Here is a 22,329-nt window from a genome sequence, read left to right as displayed (position 1 = left end):
ATACTATATTATATATTATAATTATAATATGTTATATTATATTATATTATATTATATTATATTATTACATTTTATATTTATATTATATTTCTAATAATATAATATAGTATAGTTGTAACATTATAATATAAAATAATCACAATATTATTATTTTATTATATTATATATCATTTTATATTATATATTATGATTGCATTATAATAATAATTAATTATATAACTATAATTATAATTATATATATTATATCCTTTTAATTTTATATATATAATATTAGTTATTAAATTATTATATTAATATATATGATATTAATTATATTAATATGAGGGGTAATTTTGTCAACATGAAAATATTGATATCCCATTCTATTGCATTTGTAAAAGTAGAACCAAACAAATAAATCATATTTTCTTTCCATTCTATTCCATTATCATTCCCATTTCCATTCCCCACTGTAACCAAACGCACCCTTATTGTCGTAGGTGGCACCAACTCAATCAAATATTAGAGCCGTAAGTTTAGACCGGGTTAAACAGACTGTTGATTTTATTAAGTTTTTAAATTTTTCTTGTAAAAATTTGAGCCGGTCCTAAGCTCGTCAGACTTTAAAGTCGGGTTGGACTGACTTTTCTCGTTTTAGATCCTGGCCGACCTTACCTGAATATCCCTTTCAAGCCATCGGGCTTGGGCGGAGTGACCTAAATTTTCAACTTTAATATGTATAGTGAGCAATCAACAATGTTATATATCAACGATGGTGTTCACTTGCTAAGTTTGGTACTAATTATTTCTTAAGTCTTGCATATCAATATCTAATTAGCTGGTAAAAGAAAATTCCCGTGGTGGTAGTAGTTAGCATTATTTCATGTTGGACAAATAATGCTTAACTAATAAATACAAATGTGCTTGTTTATTCAAAGACGAGATATTAATCTGCGTTTTGAACCAACATAACCTCACTTCTTTTTCTCATGTTCCAATTAACAATGCAACCTTTCCATGTACCAAGTGGTCTTTCCTTATTTTTCTTAATTGTCCCAAAGGTATAGGGATCAAGGATTTTCTCGTCTTGATGAAAAAGTATATATACTAACATTTTTAGCTAATCAAGTTGATGGTGAAAATAACCGCTGATGCTTAATACATGTCTCAAGAAGAGGTGTTGACTAGGAAAAAAAAAAACAAAAACACTACTACTGATGTTCGACACCAAAAAAAAAAAAAAAAAAAAAAAAAAAACCCTTATATATGAGTATGATGTTGTGAGACACTTTTTTATTAGTATGTGTTGTTGAATATTAGTAGTGTCACCTCAAAGCATAGAGAAAAATGAGATAAGAGTATATGGGTTTAGATTTTTATTAATTATTTTTATAAATATTAATAAAATAATTATATTAGTTAAAAATATATTAATTGAGAATAAAAGATAAAAATTAAAACTAATACATTTTAAGAGTAAGTTTAATAATGTTCTTAAAAAAGGATAAGATGGCGAACCTGCTAAGGTTTAAAAAAGACAATTGGGAACTCAAGACGTTTTTTTCTTTCCTAATTGAGTCGAGGTGTAAACTTCAAATGATAAAATTAAAAAAAAAAAAAAAAAAAAAAAAAAAAGTAAATATGCCATATGATAATTTATACATAAGCTTGGCTATTCAAAAAGCACAGAAAACAAATAATAGGAAAATGCATGACGTAGAGTTGAGAAATGTAGTCAAGTCTAATACTTTAAATAAAAATAGCAATTCAATTCCAAAAAGTTGGCAGCATCAATGCATCATCATCATTATAAAAAACGATTAATGTAACTATGCTCTCTTAGATTTATTCTCAGCTTACTCTTAATATTTTAAAAATTCTTATTTTATTTTTTAAATTTTAAATTGTTCTCATTTAACTTTCTATTGTAATCTCTATCCCTGTTAAAAACATATAGATAGTAATACAGTCACGTAGTTTTTTTATTTAAATTTCAGTTAAAAACAAAAATATAAAACTACATGATCACATTTAACTCTCTTTTTTCGTCTGATTTTAATAAAAATTCTTATAAAAAGACTAAAATGAGATACATTTAAAATTCAAAAATAAAAGTGAGAGTTTTTAAAATTTAAATTCGTATTTAGAATTGATCCCCTTTTTGTTTTTCACATTTTTTGAAAAATAAAAAATAAAAACGTTTTTAAAATGGCGTTTGGCGTAATAAAGATAAAAAAAACAGAAATGAAAATGATTTTTTGATTTAGTATAAAATAAAAGAGAAATAAAAAATAGCTTTTAGTCGTTTTTTTATTTTTTGTTTTCGTTTTCTCCTTTCTCAAGTAGAAAGAGAAAGAGAGACATTAATGAATTTTTTTATACTAAAAATAATCTCTTGATAAAATTTCTAAACGTATTTTTAAAAATAATTTTTATCTAAAATTAAAAAATTTTATTTTTATTTTCATATAAAAAATAAAATCATTTTACCCGTAAAAATGACTAAAGTTTAGGGCCTTGCAACGAGAAAAGGCAAGTGAAACGGCATATGATACGAGGTCGTATGAAATCATACGACAGTGGAAGGAAGACCACTCTTTTTATAGCCAAATTCAGAGAGAGGGAGAGAGAGAGAGAAACAATTTGCGAGTCGCGAGTGACGAGTGCAGCTCTAAAACCCAACTAAACCCCAGCAGAGCTGTAGCACCATCGGCAGTTCATCCCCTCTCTCTCTTCCGCACGAACAAAACAAACAACTGGTGGGTTTTTGTTTTTATTCATTATTATCCATTTTTTGTGTTTAGAAGCTTGATGAAACTGCTGCTCTATATAAACAAGCCGAACATAATTTGGTTTGTTTGCGAAACTAGAAAAAAAAAAATTGGGACTTCTTGTCTCATGATAGGATCGATGTTTTTAAGGATTTGTATATCTTTTATTCAAGGCTATGGAATTTCGAAATTAAGGTGTAGTAATTTCTTTTAAAAACGCGGTGGTGGGTTCAACTAGTTAGAGTTTAATATATATATATGCATATTAGAAAAGTTGTATGAACCCATTTGGTAGTTGAACACAATAGTGGCTAACATATAATTAGGAACTGGTTTATCTGCAATCATTCTTCCTCTTTGAGCGGGTTTTGTGATATTTCCACAAAAACACTTCCATTAGCTTCTTACAACTTGCTTATGTGGAAATGGAAGTCTTGTTACCTGATAAATTTAACCAAGTTCCAACTGTTTTTTATTTTTGTATTTTTATTTTTTATCTTTCTTCGACGCCGATTTGAAAGGCTGAAGTAAGAGTATATCTTACTTTCAATGGATATTCAAAAGAACTCTCTCTTTGCAGTAAGCTGTTTCGGGGCTAAAACCCAATTGCCTAAACCCAATATTGGACATTGTATTTCAAGACAATTTCGCTGATCTTTTCGCATTGCTGTCAAATCTAATTGTATGTTCAGGTACATGCTTTCTCGTTTTCTTTTCTTTCCTTACTCTCTGCTTTGTTTGGTTGCTGAGAAAGGATCCTGATATGAATTTGGAGAGCCAAAGAGTTTATTTCTTTTGGACTCCTTTACCTAAATAAATTCCGAATTTAGACTCTTTGCTGCCTTGGTCTTTATTCTAGTTGGGTAATAGATTGAAAATTCTTGATGATGATGGTTTGGAGAAAAGTAAAATAATGTGATTTGTCTATGCTTTCTTATTTGAGAACTTTCTGGACGTTTTTTTTTTTTTTTTTGTCAGAATTTTAATACCCTGTCGTTTTATAAACTTCAATAGTTTATGATTGTAAATACGATAAAACTCGTCCCTTAAGCTTGGAAATAGAATTTCTTCTCTTGCTATAACATAGTTGCGTCTACGTCAAATTTCCTAGTACTTGAATTCCAACAAGTTAGCTCTAAAAAAACATTATTGTCATATATATGAAATTTTCATTGTCACCTCTTTTGGTTTCTTGTGACATCGGATTCAATTTTTATATTTAAAAGATTTTTCAAATTTGTTGGCTTTTTGATTTCTCAACCACAAAAAATTTCCTAAAAATTCTAGGGTCCTTGCTTGGCTGATGTTTTAATGCTTTGGTTTCAGATTGTTGCCTGCCTGAAAAGGAAGGCTTGTTTCCAAATTTCTATCCCTACTTCAAGCCGATTGGTCATTTGTTTCGGCACTGAAAAATAGATCGCAAGTTCCATCTAACGAGTTTGAAAATGAGAATAGAAAAAATTGATTTTAATCTCCTATTTGTATCCTGCACAAAAGTGCACCTTGCTAAGCGCCTTCATGCCCTTCTTGTGGTGTCGGGGAAAGTCAAAGACATGTTTCTTTCTACCAGGCTTGTTAATCTATATTCTTACTTTGGCGATGTATCATTATCTCGTCGTACTTTTGATCAGCTGCCAGAGAAGGACATCTATACATGGAATTCCATGATATCTGCTTACGTACGCACTTCTCGTTTCCGTGAAGCTTTACATTGTTTTTATCAGCTTTCATCTGCTTCTGGTTTTCAACCTAATTTCTACACTTTTCCTCCTGTCTTGAAAGCTTGTGGAAATCTGGTTGATGGGAAGAAGATACATTGTCAGGTTCTGAAGTTGGGTTGTCAATGGGATATTTATGTTGCTGCATCCTTGATCCATATGTATTCACGGTTCGGATTTGTTGGTATTGCACGTAAATTGTTCAATGAAATGCCAATAAGAGATACAGGTTCTTGGAATTCAATGATTTCTGGATTTTGTCAAAATGGGAATGTTAAAGAAGCGTTAGATGTCATGAATGAAATGAGGTTGGAGGGGGAAAATATGGATCCAGTAACTGTTGCAAGTCTGCTTACTGTTTGTGCTCAATCGGGTGACATATTAAATGGAATGCTTATCCATTTGTATGCCATTAAGCAAGGGTTGGAACTTGATTTATTTGTATCCAATGCGTTGATTAACATGTATGCCAAATTCGGTTGGTTGGCCAATGCTCGAAGGGTCTTTGATCAAATGGTTGTAAGAGATTTGGTTTCGTGGAACTCAATAATTTCTGCATATGAGCAGAATGATGATCCAATAAGTGCACTCAGATTCTACAAAAATATGCAACAAATTGAAATTCAGCCTGATTTGTTAACATTGTTAAGTTTAGCTTCTATTGTGTCTCAATTAGCCGATAGTCGAAAGATTAGGTCTGTTCATGGATTCATTTTAAGGAGAAGTTGGCTTATGCAAGATGTCGCCATTGGAAATGCAGTTGTTGACATGTATGCAAAATTGGGTGGAATAGATTCTGCCCGTATTGTTTTTGAAGGGCTTCCTACCAAAGATGTGGTCTCGTGGAATACTTTGATCACAGGTTATTCTCAAAATGGTCTTGCAAGTGAGGCAATTGAAGTATACAACATAATGGAAGAGCACGAGGCAATAATTCCAAATCAAGGAACATGGGTGAGCCTTCTACCAGCTTATTCTCATCTAGGAGCCCTGCAACAAGGGATGAAAATTCATGGGCGGGTGATAAAAAACTATCTTCATATGGATGTCTTTGTGGGGACTTGCTTGATTGACATGTATGGAAAATGTGGTAGATTAGATGATGCATTGTCGTTGTTCTACCAAGTGCCTCGGAAGAACTCGGTGCCTTGGAATGCCATTATATTCTGTCATGGAATTCATGGACATGGCAAGAAAGCTCTTAAGTTGTTCGAAGAAATGGTAGATAAGGCGGTGAATCTGGATCACATAACGTTTGTATCTTTATTGTCTGCTTGTAGCCATTCAGGCTTGGTCGATGAGGGGAAACATTACTTTCATGTGATGCAGGAAGAATATGGGATTAAGTCGAGTTATAAGCACTATGGCTGCATGGTAGATTTGCTCGGTAGAGCTGGTCATTTAGAGGCAGCATATGATTTTATAAAGAATATGCCCATACAGCCCGATGCTTCTATTTGGGGTGCTCTTCTCGGCGCTTGTAGAATACATGGAAATGTTAAGTTGGGTAAATTTGCTTCAGATCGCTTGTTTGAAGTTGATTCAGAAAATATTGGTTACTATGTCCTGTTATCAAATATTTATGCAAATTTTGGGAAATGGGAAGGTGTTGATAAAGTTAGATCACTAGCTATGGACCGTGGATTAAGGAAGACTCCTGGGTGGAGCTCCATTGAAATCAACAAGAAGGTTGATGTCTTTTATACTGGGAACCAAACCCACCCGAAATACCAGGAGATATGCATAGAGTTAAGGGCTATGACTGCTAAGATGAAAAGCCTCGGTTACATTCCTGACTACAGCTTCGTGTTGCAGGATGTTGAAGAGGATGAGAAGGAGCAAATTCTCACGAGTCATAGTGAGAGATTAGCCATTGCTTTTGGAATTATCAGCACTCCTCCAAAAACTACAATTAGGATTTTCAAGAACTTGAGGGTCTGTGGTGACTGTCACAACGCAACTAAGTACATATCCACAATAAGCGAGAGGGAGATTATTGTGAGGGATTCTAATCGTTTCCATCATTTCAAGGATGGAACTTGCTCTTGTGGGGATTATTGGTGACATTATTTATCAATATAAGCTACTAATGAATTCTCTCTTTTCCATTTGAATTTTTTGTTTTTCGTTTTTTATTTCTGTTGTGTGTCTCAATTACGTTCTCGCATGAGAATCGGACGGAACAAGCACCGTATTTATTGAAAAGAAGTTGGGGTTTTGGCTGTTCATTGGGTCCTTTACTGACTTTTTCTACTTTACTGACCCACTTAAAACATTGCAATTGAAGAAAGCTATGCGTGTAACTTAATTTAAATGACTTTGACTTGGAAATTTTATACATAGATCACAACAAGCATTGTTTTTTAAGTGAAATTGATTCCTTTAGGACTGTAAAGCCTTCAATGGTCTCTGCATATTGTGGAAGATTGTATCCTTTCTTGCACCTCTTCCATGGCCATTATTCTCATGCATTTGAGTATGTGATTTACTTGAAAACAATCATATTTTTCTTTGGCTTGTGTTGCTATGCAGGGAGAGGAAATCTACAGGATGAATCAAGAATTCTAGTGAATGGTTAAGAAACAAGTGGAGTAGTGGAGGTAATAAGTTAAATCCTATGCTTTAAAATTCAGCATTTGCTATATTTTGTGCCCAACAAAATTAAAGAAATTGCAGCAGAAACGGTAGTTTTAGAAAGGGAAAACCTGTCATCTTCACCTTGAATTCAACCCTTTTCTTTATTTCTAGTATCAGACAATTTGCTAACTTATTTATCATCACATACTGAAACTAATGATTTTCATTAAAAAATACTGAAACTAATGATATTCACCTTTTCTTTTTTGATAAGTAATATGCTTTCACCCAATGTCATAAATTATTATTTCTTCCAGATGTTAGTAGATTTGTGATTTTAAAGTTAGCATCTATTTCTTGCTAACTATTGTGCCGTTTACCTGTTTTTGGTGATCCAAATTATTATTATTTTTTTAAAAAAGAAAAACCCTTTTAAGTGATGATTATCAATTACAAGGAGAAAAGGATGAGGTATACTCAAGAAAACAAAAAGGAATAAAACACAAAGAAACAAAGGATCTGGTCCTCCTAGAAAAAACAGACAATTTTCTTCCTAATACATCCATCTAGTTTAGAATTATCAAAGAAAAAGGAATGTCCTTAAACTTCTTATCACTCGAAGCCCAAAGCAAAGCTAAGAATTTAACTTTTTCAAAAATCTTTGTTGCCCCCATATCCTTATCTCAAAAATCAGGAATTTCTCTCCACCCACGTTGTCCATTATAATTTAAGCACCATACATCTTCACAAAACTCTTGCCATTTTATTGGATCCGAATCCCACCATGTCCTCAACCATTAAGGATTGGCATTGTCCTGGGAACACCCAAAGAAAACCTGCGTCCTTTAAAAGTTCCTCCTATAATAATTTAGCTGTTTCACAGTGAAGCAGAAGATGGTCTAGAGACACCCCTTCCTTTTTACATGAAAAGCACCGGTAAGGAGACATAGCAATATGAGGATTTCTCCTCTGAATCAGCACAAGTGTTTAGTCTACCATGAAAAACCAGCCATGCAAAAACTAAAACTCTATAGGGAACACAAGATATCCAAATGATATTAAAAGGCTCAAAGGTAGGAACCTCATCAAGGTTAATGACAATAATGGAAAAATAAAGAATGATTTACTAGAGAATCCCAAAGGATCACCCAACCACACTCTATGATCTGGAAAATGAAAGAGAATTTAAGATCTATGCATTTCCAACTTAATCTTGCCCTTCTTTACTTCAGGTCTTTGGTTTTGCAAACCAAATGAGGAAAAAAAAGGCATAAAAAAATTTCATATTTAAAAGGAATTGGATGCTTAGTAGTTGTAAGAAGAGATGACCTTGTGATACTTTTTCAGATTGCTTATAGATAACTAAACTCGTTTCATATACTTAAGAGTTGTTTTCCAACAGACTTACGCTGACAGTGCAGTAACAATGTTTTCTTGTTCGCTAATTGCAGGAAGGACGTCTTACAATTTTATTGGCAAAAGAAGTTGTAGTTTCAAGATTAAGACGATTCAGCATTATTAATGTTCTACAATAGCATGTTGCGTCGTCACGTCCACGACCTTGTGAAGATTACGAACATACACAATGTCCAGAGTCGATCCCTCTGCAACACAGCAACTGAGTCATACACAGTGACTCCCCCTATCAAGCCATGGCCGCAGCGCCTCTACCCGAAGCGCCTGGTCTCTATCCTCACACGCCAGCAGAACCTTGACCTTGCCCTCCAGATCTTCCGCCATGCCGGTGACTTCCATCCTGGTTTCTCACACAACTATGACACTTACCACACCATAATTCGGCGCCTCTCTCATGCCCATGCTTTTGAAGCTGTTGAGTCCCTCCTATCTGAACTCCACAAGTCCCGCATTAGGTGCGGCGAAGACCTCTTCATTGCGGTTATTCGTAGTTATGGCCTCGCTGGTCGCCCAAAATGGTCCTTGAAAACCTTCCTGCGGATTCAAAACTTTGGTGTGCAGTGCTCAGTCAGGTCCTTGAACTGTTTGTTGAATGCTTTGGTCCAAAACAAGCGCTATGATTTAGTCCGCTGGGTTTTTGAGAACTGCCAGAGCAAGTTTGGGGTGGTGCCCAATGTATTTACGTGTAACATTTTGATTAAAGCGCTTTGCAACAAGAACGACATGGAGGGTGCACGTAGGGTGTTGGATGAAATGCCTGCTATGGGAATGGTCCCCAATGTGGTAACTTACACCACCATTATGGGTGGGCACGTTTCACGGGGTGATATGGTTGGTGCCAAGAGGGTTTTTGGTGAGATTTTGGATAGAGGGTGGCTGCCTGATGCAACTACCTATACCATTTTAATGGATGGGTACGTAAAGATAGGTAGGTTGGCCGATGCTATTAAGGTGATGGATGAGATGGAAGAGAATGGGGTTCTCCCCAATGACGTTACTTATGGGGTTATGATCGAAGCTTATTGTAAAGGCAACAAGTCCGGTGAAGCACTTAATTTGCTCGAGGATATGCTCGAGGGAAAGTACATACCGAGCTCAGCGCTTTGTTGCAAGGTGATTGATGTGTTGTGTCAGCAAGGGAAAGTGGAGGATGCTTGTGAACTCTGGAAGAGACTTTTGAAGAATAATTGTACTCCAGATAACGCCATTTCTAGTACGCTTATATACTGGCTTTGTAAGAAAGGGAAGGTATGGGAAGCAAGGAAGTTATTCGATCAATTTGAGAAGGGTTCAATTCCGAGTATTTTGACTTACAACACACTTATCGCAGGAATGTGTGAGGAGGGAGAATTGTGTGAGGCAGGAAGATTGTGGGACGACATGGTGGAGAAGGGTTGTGCTCCTAATTCTTTTACCTATAATATGCTGATAAAAGGATTTTGTAATACTGGAAAAGCAGAAGAAGGGATTAGAATTCTGGAGGAGATGTTGTGTAAAGGATGTTCGCCTGGCAAGTCTACTTATGGCATGTTGATCGATGGACTGCGCAGAAAGGAAGGAGAAGTGACAAAGGTCCTTTCAGTGGCGATGTCAAGCAGAGAAATTGACAATGATTGCTGGGATATCTTCTTCGCTACGATGATCGGAGATTTGGATACGGGGGCAACCGTTCTTGAAAAAATTCTGTCGGAGAATATTTGATCAAGATTACACCCTCTAATTCTAAAGTATTGCAACAAATTAACTAAGACCCTTTACAGCATTGGGAAAGCAACAAAATTTGGCATAAAATTGTATAGCAAGAACAGTCTCTTGAGTGGATAAATTTTTGTTAGGAAGAAAATGGAAAATGATTAATTAGCCCATCATAAATGGGAAGTAGTTGCCTTAATTCCTGTAGATTGAAAAGGAGGGGAAAAAAAAAAAAGACTTTGGTATTGTCATATGTTTGCCTAGGCAATAAATTAGCTTTGATGTACTTGTGTGATCTTGTGAGTTTACTAGTGTCGCGACAAAACATTCACCACCACACACTTACAAGCTTCTCTCTCTCTCTCTCTCTCTCTCTCCTCCTAACGGCTTCTTCTCCTTTCGTATATATCTCTTGTGTTTACATTGCAATTTTTCTCTACTCCAAAAGCCAACGAGTGGCACATATTAGTCCAAACACCTTTTGTGGATGCTGAGAAAGATAGTTTTGCACTAGTTGGTTGTGTTTCTTGGCCACTTTTTTATTTCCTTCTTTTTTTCCTCAACAATTCATAGGCGATTAATGAGATAAAAGGACTTAGTTAGTTTGAGAAAAACGCAAAAAATATGGCAATGATGCTCGGAGGCCATGGAAGGAGTACTATCGGAGCTTCGAGCTTAATCCCGTCGACGTCGTCTTCTTCCTCTCATTTGACTCATCAAAATGCCAAGCCCACTTCCCTAGTACGTACCCTCACCAATCCATTTGATCATCTCCTTAATTAAATTTTCCTCTACAAATTTCTACTAATTAGAATCTTATTATGATTTTGTTTTCCTTTCAATTTAGCAATTAGATTCATTTTTATTTTTTTTTCGAAATGTATGCAGCAGAAGCAGAATATAGTTATTATGAATAAACTAGTAACGCTCCGCTCAAGTATTAATTATGTTGTTGCCTGCTCTGCTGTCCAAGAATCCTCTACATCCACAGGTGATTGATATATGAAAACTTTTCAATTTGCATTGCTTTTTATTTTAATATCTTCAAAACAAAAGAGTTAATTTCATGTATTATTATGAACAGCAGTGGCTGCTGATGCAAATAAGGAAGTTAAAGCAGCCCCAAAACCAAAGCCAAAAGCTCCGGCGAAAGCTCCGGCGAAGCCGCTACCTCAGATGATGGAAGAAGATGTAATCCCTTCCCTCAAATCCATTCTTGAAGCCCAACAAGATCTCACTGATATTCAGCTTTCTTTCCAAGACAACAGGGTCCGTTTTCACCTCATCTAAATAGTTTTATATTATATATATGTGTATATATATATATATATATCTTGGATTGATGAAAAGTAATTGATGAGATTAAAAGTGGTTATACAGTTGGAAGGATCGTTTGTGAAGAAAGGGAATCCATATTCGTTCTGGGCATTCTTCCCGAATGGAGTGTTGACAGGTCCAAAAGGCTTTTCACTGTCGTCGTATGGGTGGGGAGCAAGCACCGTTGAGCCATTTCTCATCGATGAGAAGAAGATTACAGCAAAGCATGTCGTTTTCTGGGTCAAGAAGCGTTTGGCTGCTCAAGGAATCATTCCCGTCTGGGAGGATTAAACTCACTCTCATTCAAGCACGAACATACATTCATTCTACAATATCATCATGATCATATTCTTATCTAGTACAGTATATGTATATTAATAGTTGACCAACCAATGTATCAAGTTTTGATAAACAATATCATGTTTTACTTTACCTTTTCATATATTTGCCTATCGCATCTCAAGCACTTTATTCGATGATTATCGATCGTGAAGTTCATCAAATAATAACAGAACTATGATGAATAAGAAGTTTACAAGAGAAAATAGTACACCTTACGGTACATACTTAGGCCGTTTAGTTTGTTGATTCGAGTTTTTAATTCAAGTTGAAATGTGACTTTATGTGAGAGTTTTTTACTGTAATAAAAAAGTTAGATGTGACTGTTTCTTAAAGATTTTTATTGTAGCAAAACTCAAATTTTAAACTCAAATCGGTAAAATAAACGGAGATTTCGTCAATTATTTTATCAAGCCTGTAAGGTAAGACTAACTCGCGTGGTCATCCAATGCCAATTCTTCGAGACAACGAAGGTGTTCAGTGCCAAGAGGAACTCTGCTTAGATCCATATGCATCCACAAGTTTTGAGCTTCTCATGCTGGCATCACTCCTGTGGTTATCACGATCTCATTTAAACGGGAGAAGTTGAAGAAGAGAAGTGTTTTGAGCTTCGCGAATGCCATTAAAACGCGGAGATGAATTTTGTTGTATGCATTAGTGGGTCAGAAGGAAGTCTTCTGTTAGTCTTGACCAATGCATGGTTGCATATATGTGATGCTCAAAACAGAACCGATCCAACTTGGTATTCTTTGCAATTTTCTTCCAAGAGAAACAAGGGCAAGCCAAAATGTAACAACTTATCTGGAAAAAAAAAAAAAAAATTTAATGGAAAAATATTTCTTGTTGTTTGATTAGAATAAATTCTATGTTACACATCAACATTTGAATGCTACACATGTGTGAGCTATAATTATTACACCTCAAAGTTTACATGATACACTGGTAGGATCAATCCAACTAAAATGATGCCACCTGGACCTGAACTTAAATTTGGTGACACCATCTTTATCAATGAAAGCAATGGAACAATTCTTTTTGAATCTAAAGTTTCTAGGGTTATTTTTATTTTATACCGTGTATATTAAACCTAAAAATTACTATTCACGACCATTAAAAAAATCACTATTCAACAAGTAAATGACCTTGTTTTTTTCGCAATTCAAATTATATTACTATAATTTAAATTCAACTTTTTTGTTATAATATTTTTCTCTCATATACACAACTTAAATTCTTAATTTAGAACTTGAGTTGTGAAATAAATATACGAATTTTAAAAACTTTAGAAAAGTTTTTCATTAATTACAAAAATACAATATGACAAATAGTAATAACTCAATGTCACAAAATCTCAATGACGCAAAAGCCATTATTTGGCAATACAATCAACTATTATGCACTACAAAGAAGACCTAGATATCAACTGATAAAATCAAGTCACAAAACATAACGATTCGCCAATATAATTATTACCGCCAATCTTTAAAGAGGAAATTGGTTCACCTATCAACTTCAAATTACAAAGGATTCTTTAAAAAAAAAAAAAAGGGGATAAAAATAAGGGAAAGTCTATGGTAGGGGGCAGTGATTTCCCCTACTAGTAGGGTGAGAATCATCAACCATCAGATCATTTTTGAATGGTTCAGATTAAAATGATGTATCAAACAGTTATGAAATAGATTACACCTTTTATCAGTGAAAAAAAAAACTGCGTTTGGAATAGGGATTCGTTCCCTGATTCGAATCATGATTCGTGGTTCGTTACAGTATTTTCTCTCAAAAAAAATACACGTAAATCGAAAATAGTTCGAATCACATGATTTGAATCCTCCAACCAAACGAACCCTAAAAATCCTATCTAAATCTGACTGTGAACCCCGAAAGTTGGCCGATTCGACTACCACCCCTGGCAACTCTCCTCCTCCTCCACCGAAAGACAATCGATCGTTTCTTTCAATTCTTTTGAGGAATCTGGTGGGTATTTCTCAGACAAAAGAAAACCGAGCAAAGAAATGGTTCATCCTCAACACAAAATCAATAGTTGTTGTCGGGATTTGAAACGTATACACAAAGAAAGCAAAATAAAGAAACGACTACCTGTTGATTATTCAAATACTACTCTCACATATATAAGTTTTACATTATATTTTGCCAAATGGATTTGGGCATATGAATTTTTAAGACACGTTTTGATATGTACAAATTCTTTCTCCTTATCAAAAAAACAAGATAAATCCATACAAATTATAAACAGATGAAGCAATCTTTCTCCACCCTAAGCAAAAAAAATAGATAGAAAAAAAAAGTAAAACATATCCTCGTGAATGTGCCTGAAGTCTTCCCTTTGAAAAGAAAATACAAAATGATTAAGGAAAGAGCAAATACCCTTATTAATTGGAGTTGTCCATCTTCACCACAATCATATAGCTTTTCCATTAGAAAAGAGCTTCATCGTTTGCCCTAACCGACTTCAAGATAATAGCGTCTTCTGGTGATTTGGCCTTTGCCGTTTGCCTAATCCGGCGGTGTAGGGATGACGGTGCAGCTGTGGTGGCCAATCCAACAGAGGTCGCCATCAGACCTCCTCAAGAGTCGAATCACCTGCGATCAGATCTCTACTGAGTAGTTGTACTTCTGTGTGACTAAATGAGGAGGATTTAACAGAGTAATAGTGTGCTAAAAATGATTCAACGACACTCGTTATTTATGTGATATGTGTTATTTCTGTAAAAAAAATCTTAATATAAAGAACTTTTTTTTATTAGTTTTTACATTTCACATAACATTTTCCACCAAAACTTTAGTTGAGGGGGAAAATTTGTAAGAATTGTTGAAGTTCAAGGGGAAAAAAAAGCTAAAATTAAAATTCATGAGGCATTTTGTAACAAGGTCTATAATTCAAGGAAAAAACGTGTAATTTATCCTCATTTATTTTTCGTTTTAAAAGTTACTTTGTTGTGCTAGCAATGAGTTACTTTACTAGATTACTGGTAATTCTTTTGTTTTTAAGAGCATAATGGTCTTTGTATATTTAATTCCAAAATACACTAAAAAGACAACATATTGTAATTAAAACCCCAAATTGAATAATAGAGTTGTAGGCCTTGTTCGTTTCGCAGATTTAAGGCCTCGTTCGCTTTGTGGATTTGAGTTTTGAATTCGAACTGAGATGTGACATTTTCTAAGAGCTTTTAACTGTAACAAAAAAAGTTAAATGTGACATTTTCTAAGTGCTTTTTACTGCAGAAACTTAAAATTGAAAACTCGAATCGGTGAAATGAACGAGGCCTAAGTTTTCAATTCGAGTTGAGATGTGATATTTTTTGAGAGCTTTTAATTGTAACAGAAAAAGTTAGATGTGACATTTTCTAAGAGCTTTTAACTGTAGAAACTTAAAACTGAAAACTTTAATCGGTGAAATGAACGAGGCCGTAGTTTAAAAAAATACATGAAACTTTCTCTGGTGTTTTATGCTTCTCAGCCATTAGATATGTATTAAATCTGATTAAAAGTTAAATCAAATTAAAAAAAGTAATAAAAATCGATGACTGATAAGCAAAAAAACACTGATGTTCTAAAAAAAAGTACACTAGAAAAATTCCTAAAATAAAGGGTAAATTTTTAAGTAATTAAGGCCTCATTCATTTTGTTGATTCAAGTTTAGTTACAGTAAAAAACTCTCATAAATAATTATATTTAATTTTTTTACTGCATTAAAAAATGTTTATATAAAATCACATTTTAATTCAAATTAAAAATTTAAATCAGCAAACAAAACGGATCCTCAAACTCCGTAGGGAATCAAATAATTCCTGAATCCGAGTATTGTACTAAGGTACAGTAAGAATATTACAAAACTAGACCATAAACTATTCGGAAAAAAATAATAAAAATAAAATAAAACAGTGGTAAAAGTTAGCTTCACTGATTTAAAAAGGGAATTAAAAAAAGAGGTTAGTGCCTTGCTTAGTGGGGGTGCGTCAGATTTATGGTCAGACAGATCTTAAGGCTCAGACAACGGTCCTTTGCCTGCCCGTTGTCCAATGCCCGCCTCTTCTTCACAATTTGAATTCTTCTTCTTCTCTTAAATCCCCAAAATCAAACGGCTCTCTTATCACTTTGTATTACTACCATTTTGAAATGTTCCTCGGTCATCGCACAAACTAATCTCTCTCTCTCTCTCTCGCCTTATCCGTTATAATTCAAAATCCCACTTTCTTAGCCATTCCTTTTTGAGTTTTTCTCCTTTCTTACTATATGCGCTGAGAATCTTGAGTTCTCGCCTCTTTAGACGTTTTTTCTTCCTTTCCGGTCTCTCAAGTCATTTCTTTCTCTTGTAGCCGTTTAGTTAAGTCAATGGGTACTTGTCTAAGCAAAAAGAAACTCTCTCCTCCTCCTCCTCCTTCTTCTTCGTCTGTTAATAATAAAAATGCCGTGTTGAATCACTCGGCACAAGCAAGTGTGGTAGCAGTACCAGCACCAGTAGATCCCAACACTTCAAACAGATCCAAAAACGACATCCAACAAAAAAACCAGATTCAAGAAGAAGAAGAAGAAAAAAAAGAAGAAAAAGAAGAGCCACCTACCCAGCAGGTGAAGAAAGAGATCTTCCTCATCAAACATCGCAAAAGCCATGACGACAGAGACCACCGAAACTCCGCCAAAAACCCACTTGAAGACTCTGAATCTGCTCCTGCACCTGCTGCTGTTGTGAGGACTTCCAGCTGCACCAAAGAGGAGGTGGACGCCATTCTCATCCAGTGCGGGAGGCTCAGCCGCAGCTCTTCCGGTAAAGCCGCTTCCTCCTCCTCGGCTTCTCGCTCCCGAAAGTACTCCGGATCCAAGAGGAGCTACGATTTCGACAACAACCTTGTCGATGACGATAATGACGGCATCGTAAATGACGAAGGAGCGGCGACGGTGGAGGAGAAGCGCCCCCGAGAGAGGCAGCGCAGCCACCGGCGTTCGTCGCCGAGGGGCTCGCCTTCTCCTCAAGACAGCAGCCAGAACCAGCAGCAGCGCTCTTCCAGCCGAGAAAGGCGGGTCAGCCGATCTCCTGGAAGGCGCTGCTCGGCGGAGACTGCTGCGCCGTCTAGTGGTAATGCTAATAGGCCAGGAAAGATGGTTTCGGTCCCAGCCACGGTTTCGTCATCTTTGGTGATGGACAAGAGCAACAACATGGACTCCGCTGCCAATGCCAATAGCATCAAGAGAATTTCGGTGAAAAGAAATGTGGGGGAGGCAGGCTCAAGGGGTGCGGCGTCTCCGCGTTCTCAGTCGCCAGCAAGAGGAGGCAATGGAAATGCTAAATCCTCCAATGAGCCACAAGCGCAGCCATCGCTTAGCCGCAACTCGTCGAGAAAGGCAGAGCAGTCGCCATATCGAAGGAATCCACTGAGTGAGATTGATCCCAACTCCTTGTCGTATCCAAACCCTCACAACAACAATGGTAACAATGGCAGGGCACAATCCAAAAGCAAAAGAGAGACTTGTGTTCCTGAGGAAGATGAAAACATCCTTGTCAAGGAACTCCCAACTCAGGTAACTTTATTTAACCTTTCTGCTCTCTCCAATTTACTATTTTGTTAAGACTGACTTTTGGTGGGTACTCAAATGAGATGTGTGATTCTGAAATGGTAAGAGAATTCGGAAAAAGAAAATTGTAAAGTAATGAAATTGTGGATCTATTTAAGAACGTTGACATATCAATCATTTCTAAGTGATAAGAGTTTATTAGTTGGGTTTGTTGAGTGGCATCTCCACAATGATATGAAGATGAAATGTTGAGAAATGAAAACCTACTTTTACTAGTCAACTTGTTTTTCTTTCTTTTTTTTTCAGCGCTACTAATTTTTATATTAGATGTCTGAACTTTTCTCTGCAAATACTAATAATGATTTTACAATATGGTAATTGAATTCATTCAACCTGCAGGCTCAGAAACCGAATGCGGAGACTAATTATAGAAGCAACGGCAGAGTTTCCGCAGAGAACAAGAACTCACAACCAAAGCAAGCAATGGTAGAGACAACTGTGGTGATCTCTGGTGCTGATAACAAACCACAACAAACATTGACAAGAAGCAGGTCCTCTAGGCGATCCCGAGACCTCGACATCAACCCTGAAACTCTACTGAATCCGAATCCTACACCATCTTATACTAGACTACTTCTTGAGGACATCCAGAACTTCCACCAGAAGAACAACAACGCCACTACCGCAGTGGTGTCCCTCCCGCCGTGCGTTAGCAAGGCCTGCTCCATCCTCGAAGCTGTGGCAGACCTCAACTCCGCAACGGGTTCCAACCTGTCCTGCTCCGCCTTTTCGGAAGATCAATTTAACAAGGGAACCAATAACGCCTACAGTTCTCTGTTGGGACCTGCTAAAGAGCCTTTTGTGGAGTCGGAAGTGATTGTTGGCAGCGATGACTTGACGGAGCCGAGTTTCCACAAGTATGTGACGGTGAGAAGAGGTGGGGGCAGCGGTGGACTAGTAGTGGATGCAGAGGACCAAGAATCCTCAGGAAGCAACAGCATTGCAGGTGGCAGCCAGATACAGAACTGGGTGTTATCATCCTCTTCATGGGAACCTAATTCGGCAGATTCAACGGATTGTTCGACTTCAAGGTCGAACAATAGAGAGGAAGAGAGTTTAAGTGGAAGGATGAGCGATTCTCACGCAGTTCAGCCGCAGCGTAATAAAGGGATTGGGCGGGGCAGGCTTGGCTCCGCCAAAGGGCTTCACGCAGTTCCTGTAGTTGCAGCAGCTGCATCAACGTAGTACTAATAGTGCTCGTAGTTCTCAGTTTGCTAAATTTACTAGTGCTTGTTTTCTAGTTTGATTCTTCTTCTTTTGGCTTTTTAGAGAAAACACTCCTGTGTGTTGTTGTTGGCTTCTTGCAAACTTGCAACAACCATTTTTAAATCAAAAGCCATTTGATTTGACCTTGGTGTTTCACATTTGCTTTTCCAGACTGGCTTGGTAACTTATGAAATGTCTAAGAACGAAATAAAACTTGCATTTAAGCGTGTAACACATATCCAACCATCTCACGAGCTTTTGACAAATATGCCCCTTCCTTATAAAGATTGTAATGACAACTTAAGAAGCTTTTTAGTCCTTTCAAAAATTCTAAGAGATACAAATATAATCATTTACAACCAAAACTACTACCTATACTTATAAGCTCAAGATTCATTTGAGCATAGTATGTCACAGAGAAACTAATAACACCTTCTAAAGATTTTTGCCATGGAAACCGCCAATTGTTGTTAGGCTTGAAGATGACCATATACGATTGGATCAGTAGATGCATAATACGAATCTCCAATTGGCTTGCATCTATGCAAACCGAATCTGCAGTCAAGCCGATGAGTGATCCAACCAGCTTCCATATTCTTCTGTTCTCTGCTAAATGCATTTCTATGGACTATATTCATATAGTATTATTCCACACTACTCCTGTAGTTCACCATGTATATTGCAATCACAGTGATAACGGCGCCAGTCAATTGCAACGGTGAGAAAGTCTCACCAAAATATAAGAACCTGTAATACAAATGAGGAACAAACATCCATCAGTAACTTTCTCATGTCCATGATAAACTTATTGTATTCCTCAATTATGATCATAATACACAAGTCTTAAGAAGTCAGCGGTAACAAAATCAGCTCATTAATATAGGTAATTTTTTGTGGTTGAGCGAGCAGAGCTTACCCAAATACTGAAGCAAACATTGGGGTTAGAAATGTAAGGGAGCTGAGCTTAGTCAGGCTGCCTGAAATGCAAGAGAAAGGAAAATTCAGAAACCAATATGGGCAATGAGAGAAAATTAGCATTACGAGAGAAACCCAACACTAATATGAAAGATGAAAACAAGACCTTTAGTTGCACTGTAGAAATATACACCATAGCTAATGGCACTTCCAAAAATAGAGGTATACAAAAGCGCCAGCAAATCGCTTGTCGTAAAATCACCAAGATTCCCGCTAACAGCATTATCATGATTAAGAATGGAAACACCAAGGAGAGGCAAACCACCAAGAACCATATGCTGCAACCCCAAAAAAAAAAAAGAAGAAGCTTGCATTAGTCTTCCCAAAGTTCTTTCTTAAACCAGATGTCGGATGTAACTTGCACTACCGTTTTATGAAATGATCAACAACTATGGTCCAAGATAAAGTCTGATAGACAACAAATACGTTAAAAAGTTTTGATGATAACAAGTAAGATACCCATCCAGTTGCCATGACAGGATCAGAGTACTTAGACACCCAGCGAACCATGACGGTGCCAACAGCCATGCTCTGAGCTGCAAGAAGCATCCACCACTCTCCGCTTCCCCATAATGAAAAGTTACTTTCATCGAGATTAAGTGCAGGTGCCTGCAGATAAAACCAACACGTTTGAAAAACTATTGCTTTCCGAAATGACGGGGAGCCATATATCATGAAACATGTCTAAGAGAACTTGATGTGGCTCCAAATTACAACCATCTAGGGAACCGGCTTTCTACACTTTGGGTGCATGTACCAAACTGCAAAGGAATATACTAGAAAAGATAATGAGATTAGAAAAGAAAGTAATAGAAATGAGGAGTATTGATTCTCTTTCTAGTGTTTACTTATCTATTAGACAGTGTAGTGGAAAGTAAACCAATTCTCTTTTTGGTGTTTACTAAACTCAGGAATAGTAATCTTAGCAATATAAATACTTAAATTTCCTTTTACACAACTATTAAGAGCATATAAGAACATTTGATATCCATCATTTCTATTCACTTTAACAGAAAATTAATATTTAAAAGTGTGGGGAGCTCACCAAACTCTCGTTACAGATTTCATAAGTAAACACAGAATTAGATCGAAAAAGAAATCACTCCCCTTTTGCTCTTTTCCCCTTTCATGCAAAATAAAGACCCCTTTAATCGATTGGTTTAGTCATAAATACGAAATGGAATGAATTTTCAATTTGCTCACTGCTAGTGCTTCATTTATTTCCTACCATGTGAAAAATGAAGATGGGTTTGGCTGAGAAATGGAAGTGAAAAAGAGAATGAAAGGAAGACCTCGAGAAGCAAAAGTCCGAGGACACCAAGCACAAGGCCCGCAGCTCCAACAACACCAATGGATTCCCCAAACAGCAACGCCGCCAGTACAGCCACTGTCAACGGCTGCGAATCAATTATCACCTGCAAATCGATCAATTAAAACTTTGCCAATCAGTTCAATTGCATTGCAAATGGAATCAATTCATGAAACAAAATTGAAATGTATTGAATTGAAGAAACAGACGCTGCCCAAACCGGCGGAGGTCCGCTGGAGGCCCTGAGCGAGAAAGCCCTGAAAGCAGGCGGCGTCGACGAGGGCAAAGAGTGCGATTGAGAGCCACGCGCGGCCTCCGGAGGGGAAGGGACGGCCGCGGGAGGCGGCGAAAGCGATGAGGAGGAGACCGGCAGGGACGAGGCGGAAGGTGGCGACGGCGAAAGGGCCCGCCTTCGGAATGACCTCCTTCATGGCCACCATCGCCGTTCCCCAGAAGAAGAAAGGCGACACCACCACCGCCCATTCCAACCATGACGAATCTGAGAACCATGATTTCGCTTCTTCTGCTTCTTGTTCGACTAGGCACTCCACGTCCAGGCCTGTCCCCACGCAATCAACATTCGAGGATGATAATTCGCCTTCGTCTTGTTCTTCTTCTTCTTCTTCTCCATCGTCTTCTTGTTGTTGTTGGAGTTGAGTAGAAGAAGAAGTGGTACAGTTGAAAATGGAGATTGGGCGTCGTCTTCGTCGTCGACGAGTGGAGACGTTTTCTGGGTAAGAATGGAAAGAGAAATGGGGTTTTGGTTTGTCATTGACGAAATTAAGGATTGGTTTTTTGGGCACATTAGTAGCACATGAAGTAGTAATATACGGAAGCGGAGAGCGGTGGCACCAGGAGGCCGGCGGCGACCACCACAGCCCCAAACTTCTCGCGCCCATTTCTGATTTTCTGATTTTCTCAAGAATTAATTATTATTGTATTATTGAGACTGACACGTCTCCCTCTCTCTCATCTCACAACAATGCTTAGATAAAGCCCATTAAAAATATCTTTCAATATCTTTCATTTTCCCTCAAAAACAAAAAAAAATATATATCTTTCATTTCACTTCAAAATTGAAGCTCAAACACTATTAATTCTACTTATTAGCCAAAAAAAAAAAATGAAACCAATATATTTAAATTCATTGATTTTTTTAATCTCTTCAAATTTAATAAAAATAAAAGTTTCGTCCGGAACTGATATATTGATTTTTTTTTTTGATGTTTTGATTTTAAATGATTGAAAAATAAGAACCAGGAGAATTTTAGTACTTGCCCATATACCTATTTTTTTTCTTTTTTTCTTTTTGCAAATGGTTTTCTATTTTCCTATCAAATAATGGAAATACACGATTCTATATATTCATTTTGATTTTTTCATCACTTTTAGAGATGCAACAATGGACTGCCCATCCTGACATAGTCACGAACCG

The 22,329-nt window shown here is 36.6% G+C and overlaps 5 protein-coding genes across 6 annotated transcripts; 4 read left to right on the top strand and 1 right to left on the bottom strand.

Annotated features, from left to right (window-relative positions):
- Positions 1–1,488: 1,488 nt before the first annotated feature.
- On the top strand, positions 1,489–6,725 carry LOC21409770 (pentatricopeptide repeat-containing protein At4g33990). Its single transcript, XM_010110646.2, is given in 3 exon segments — positions 1,489–1,505; positions 4,167–4,206; positions 4,208–6,725. Coding segments are annotated over 3 exon segments (2,382 nt in total). The 3' UTR covers positions 6,533–6,725.
- LOC21409769 (pentatricopeptide repeat-containing protein At5g16420, mitochondrial) lies at positions 2,625–10,370 on the top strand. Of its 2 annotated transcripts, XM_024173863.1 has the most exons (4): positions 2,625–2,738; positions 3,331–3,442; positions 7,001–7,068; positions 8,497–10,370. In XM_024173863.1, the coding sequence occupies exon 4, from the start codon at positions 8,567–8,569 to the stop codon at positions 10,160–10,162; it is 1,596 nt and encodes a 531-aa protein (XP_024029631.1). In that variant the 5' UTR covers positions 2,625–2,738; positions 3,331–3,442; positions 7,001–7,068; positions 8,497–8,566; the 3' UTR covers positions 10,163–10,370. The 2 variants fall into 2 exon arrangements, with proteins under 2 accessions (XP_024029631.1, XP_010108947.1); XM_010110645.2 differs by lacking the exon at positions 3,331–3,442 and having other exon boundaries at positions 2,719–2,738.
- A 32-nt stretch (positions 10,371–10,402) lies between these two features.
- On the top strand, positions 10,403–11,836 carry LOC21409768. The gene is made up of 4 exons (XM_010110644.2): positions 10,403–10,894; positions 11,042–11,144; positions 11,238–11,422; positions 11,534–11,836. Exons 1-4 carry the CDS (start codon positions 10,778–10,780, stop codon positions 11,759–11,761), a joined length of 633 nt encoding a protein of 210 aa, XP_010108946.1. The 5' UTR covers positions 10,403–10,777; the 3' UTR covers positions 11,762–11,836.
- Positions 11,837–15,944: 4,108 nt separating this feature from the next.
- LOC21409767 (uncharacterized protein At1g65710) lies at positions 15,945–18,831 on the top strand. The gene is made up of 2 exons (XM_010110643.2): positions 15,945–17,350; positions 17,744–18,831. Exons 1-2 carry the CDS (start codon positions 16,166–16,168, stop codon positions 18,587–18,589), a joined length of 2,031 nt encoding a protein of 676 aa, XP_010108945.1. The 5' UTR covers positions 15,945–16,165; the 3' UTR covers positions 18,590–18,831.
- Positions 18,832–18,866: 35 nt separating this feature from the next.
- Positions 18,867–21,851, bottom strand: LOC21409766 (WAT1-related protein At3g02690, chloroplastic). Its single transcript, XM_010110642.2, has 6 exons — positions 21,104–21,851; positions 20,878–21,000; positions 20,045–20,194; positions 19,692–19,863; positions 19,527–19,587; positions 18,867–19,357 (listed from the first exon to the last, which is right to left on the bottom strand). Exons 1-6 carry the CDS (start codon positions 21,791–21,793, stop codon positions 19,255–19,257), a joined length of 1,299 nt encoding a protein of 432 aa, XP_010108944.1. The 5' UTR covers positions 21,794–21,851; the 3' UTR covers positions 18,867–19,254.
- Between the last annotated feature and the right edge of the window lie 478 nt (positions 21,852–22,329).

Source organism: Morus notabilis, unplaced genomic scaffold (assembly GCF_000414095.1).
Source record: "Morus notabilis unplaced genomic scaffold, ASM41409v2 Scaffold518, whole genome shotgun sequence".
In the NCBI taxonomy this organism is placed as follows: Eukaryota; Viridiplantae; Streptophyta; class Magnoliopsida; order Rosales; family Moraceae; genus Morus; species Morus notabilis.
Note: the sequence above shows the minus strand (reverse complement) of the source record. Positions and strands in the feature narration are given on the sequence as shown.

Bases quoted from the DNA above. Each gene is read 5' to 3' on its own strand.
- LOC21409769 (XM_024173863.1), top strand. From the start codon at position 8,567: ATGTTCTACAATAGCATGTTGCGTCGTCACGTCCACGACCTTGTGAAG.
- LOC21409766 (XM_010110642.2), bottom strand. From the start codon at position 21,793: ATGGGCGCGAGAAGTTTGGGGCTGTGGTGGTCGCCGCCGGCCTCCTGG. The intron at 19,864-20,044 runs GTATCTTACTTG...TTGGGGTTGCAG, and splicing joins CTGTCATGGCAACTGGATGG to CATATGGTTCTTGGTGGTTT. The intron at 19,358-19,526 runs GTAAGCTCTGCT...TTTGTATTACAG, and splicing joins ATGTTTGCTTCAGTATTTGG to GTTCTTATATTTTGGTGAGA.
- LOC21409768 (XM_010110644.2), top strand. From the start codon at position 10,778: ATGGCAATGATGCTCGGAGGCCATGGAAGGAGTACTATCGGAGCTTCG. The intron at 10,895-11,041 runs GTACGTACCCTC...AAATGTATGCAG, and splicing joins ATGCCAAGCCCACTTCCCTA to CAGAAGCAGAATATAGTTAT. The intron at 11,145-11,237 runs GTGATTGATATA...TATTATGAACAG, and splicing joins AGAATCCTCTACATCCACAG to CAGTGGCTGCTGATGCAAAT.
- LOC21409767 (XM_010110643.2), top strand. From the start codon at position 16,166: ATGGGTACTTGTCTAAGCAAAAAGAAACTCTCTCCTCCTCCTCCTCCT. The intron at 17,351-17,743 runs GTAACTTTATTT...TTCAACCTGCAG, and splicing joins TCAAGGAACTCCCAACTCAG to GCTCAGAAACCGAATGCGGA.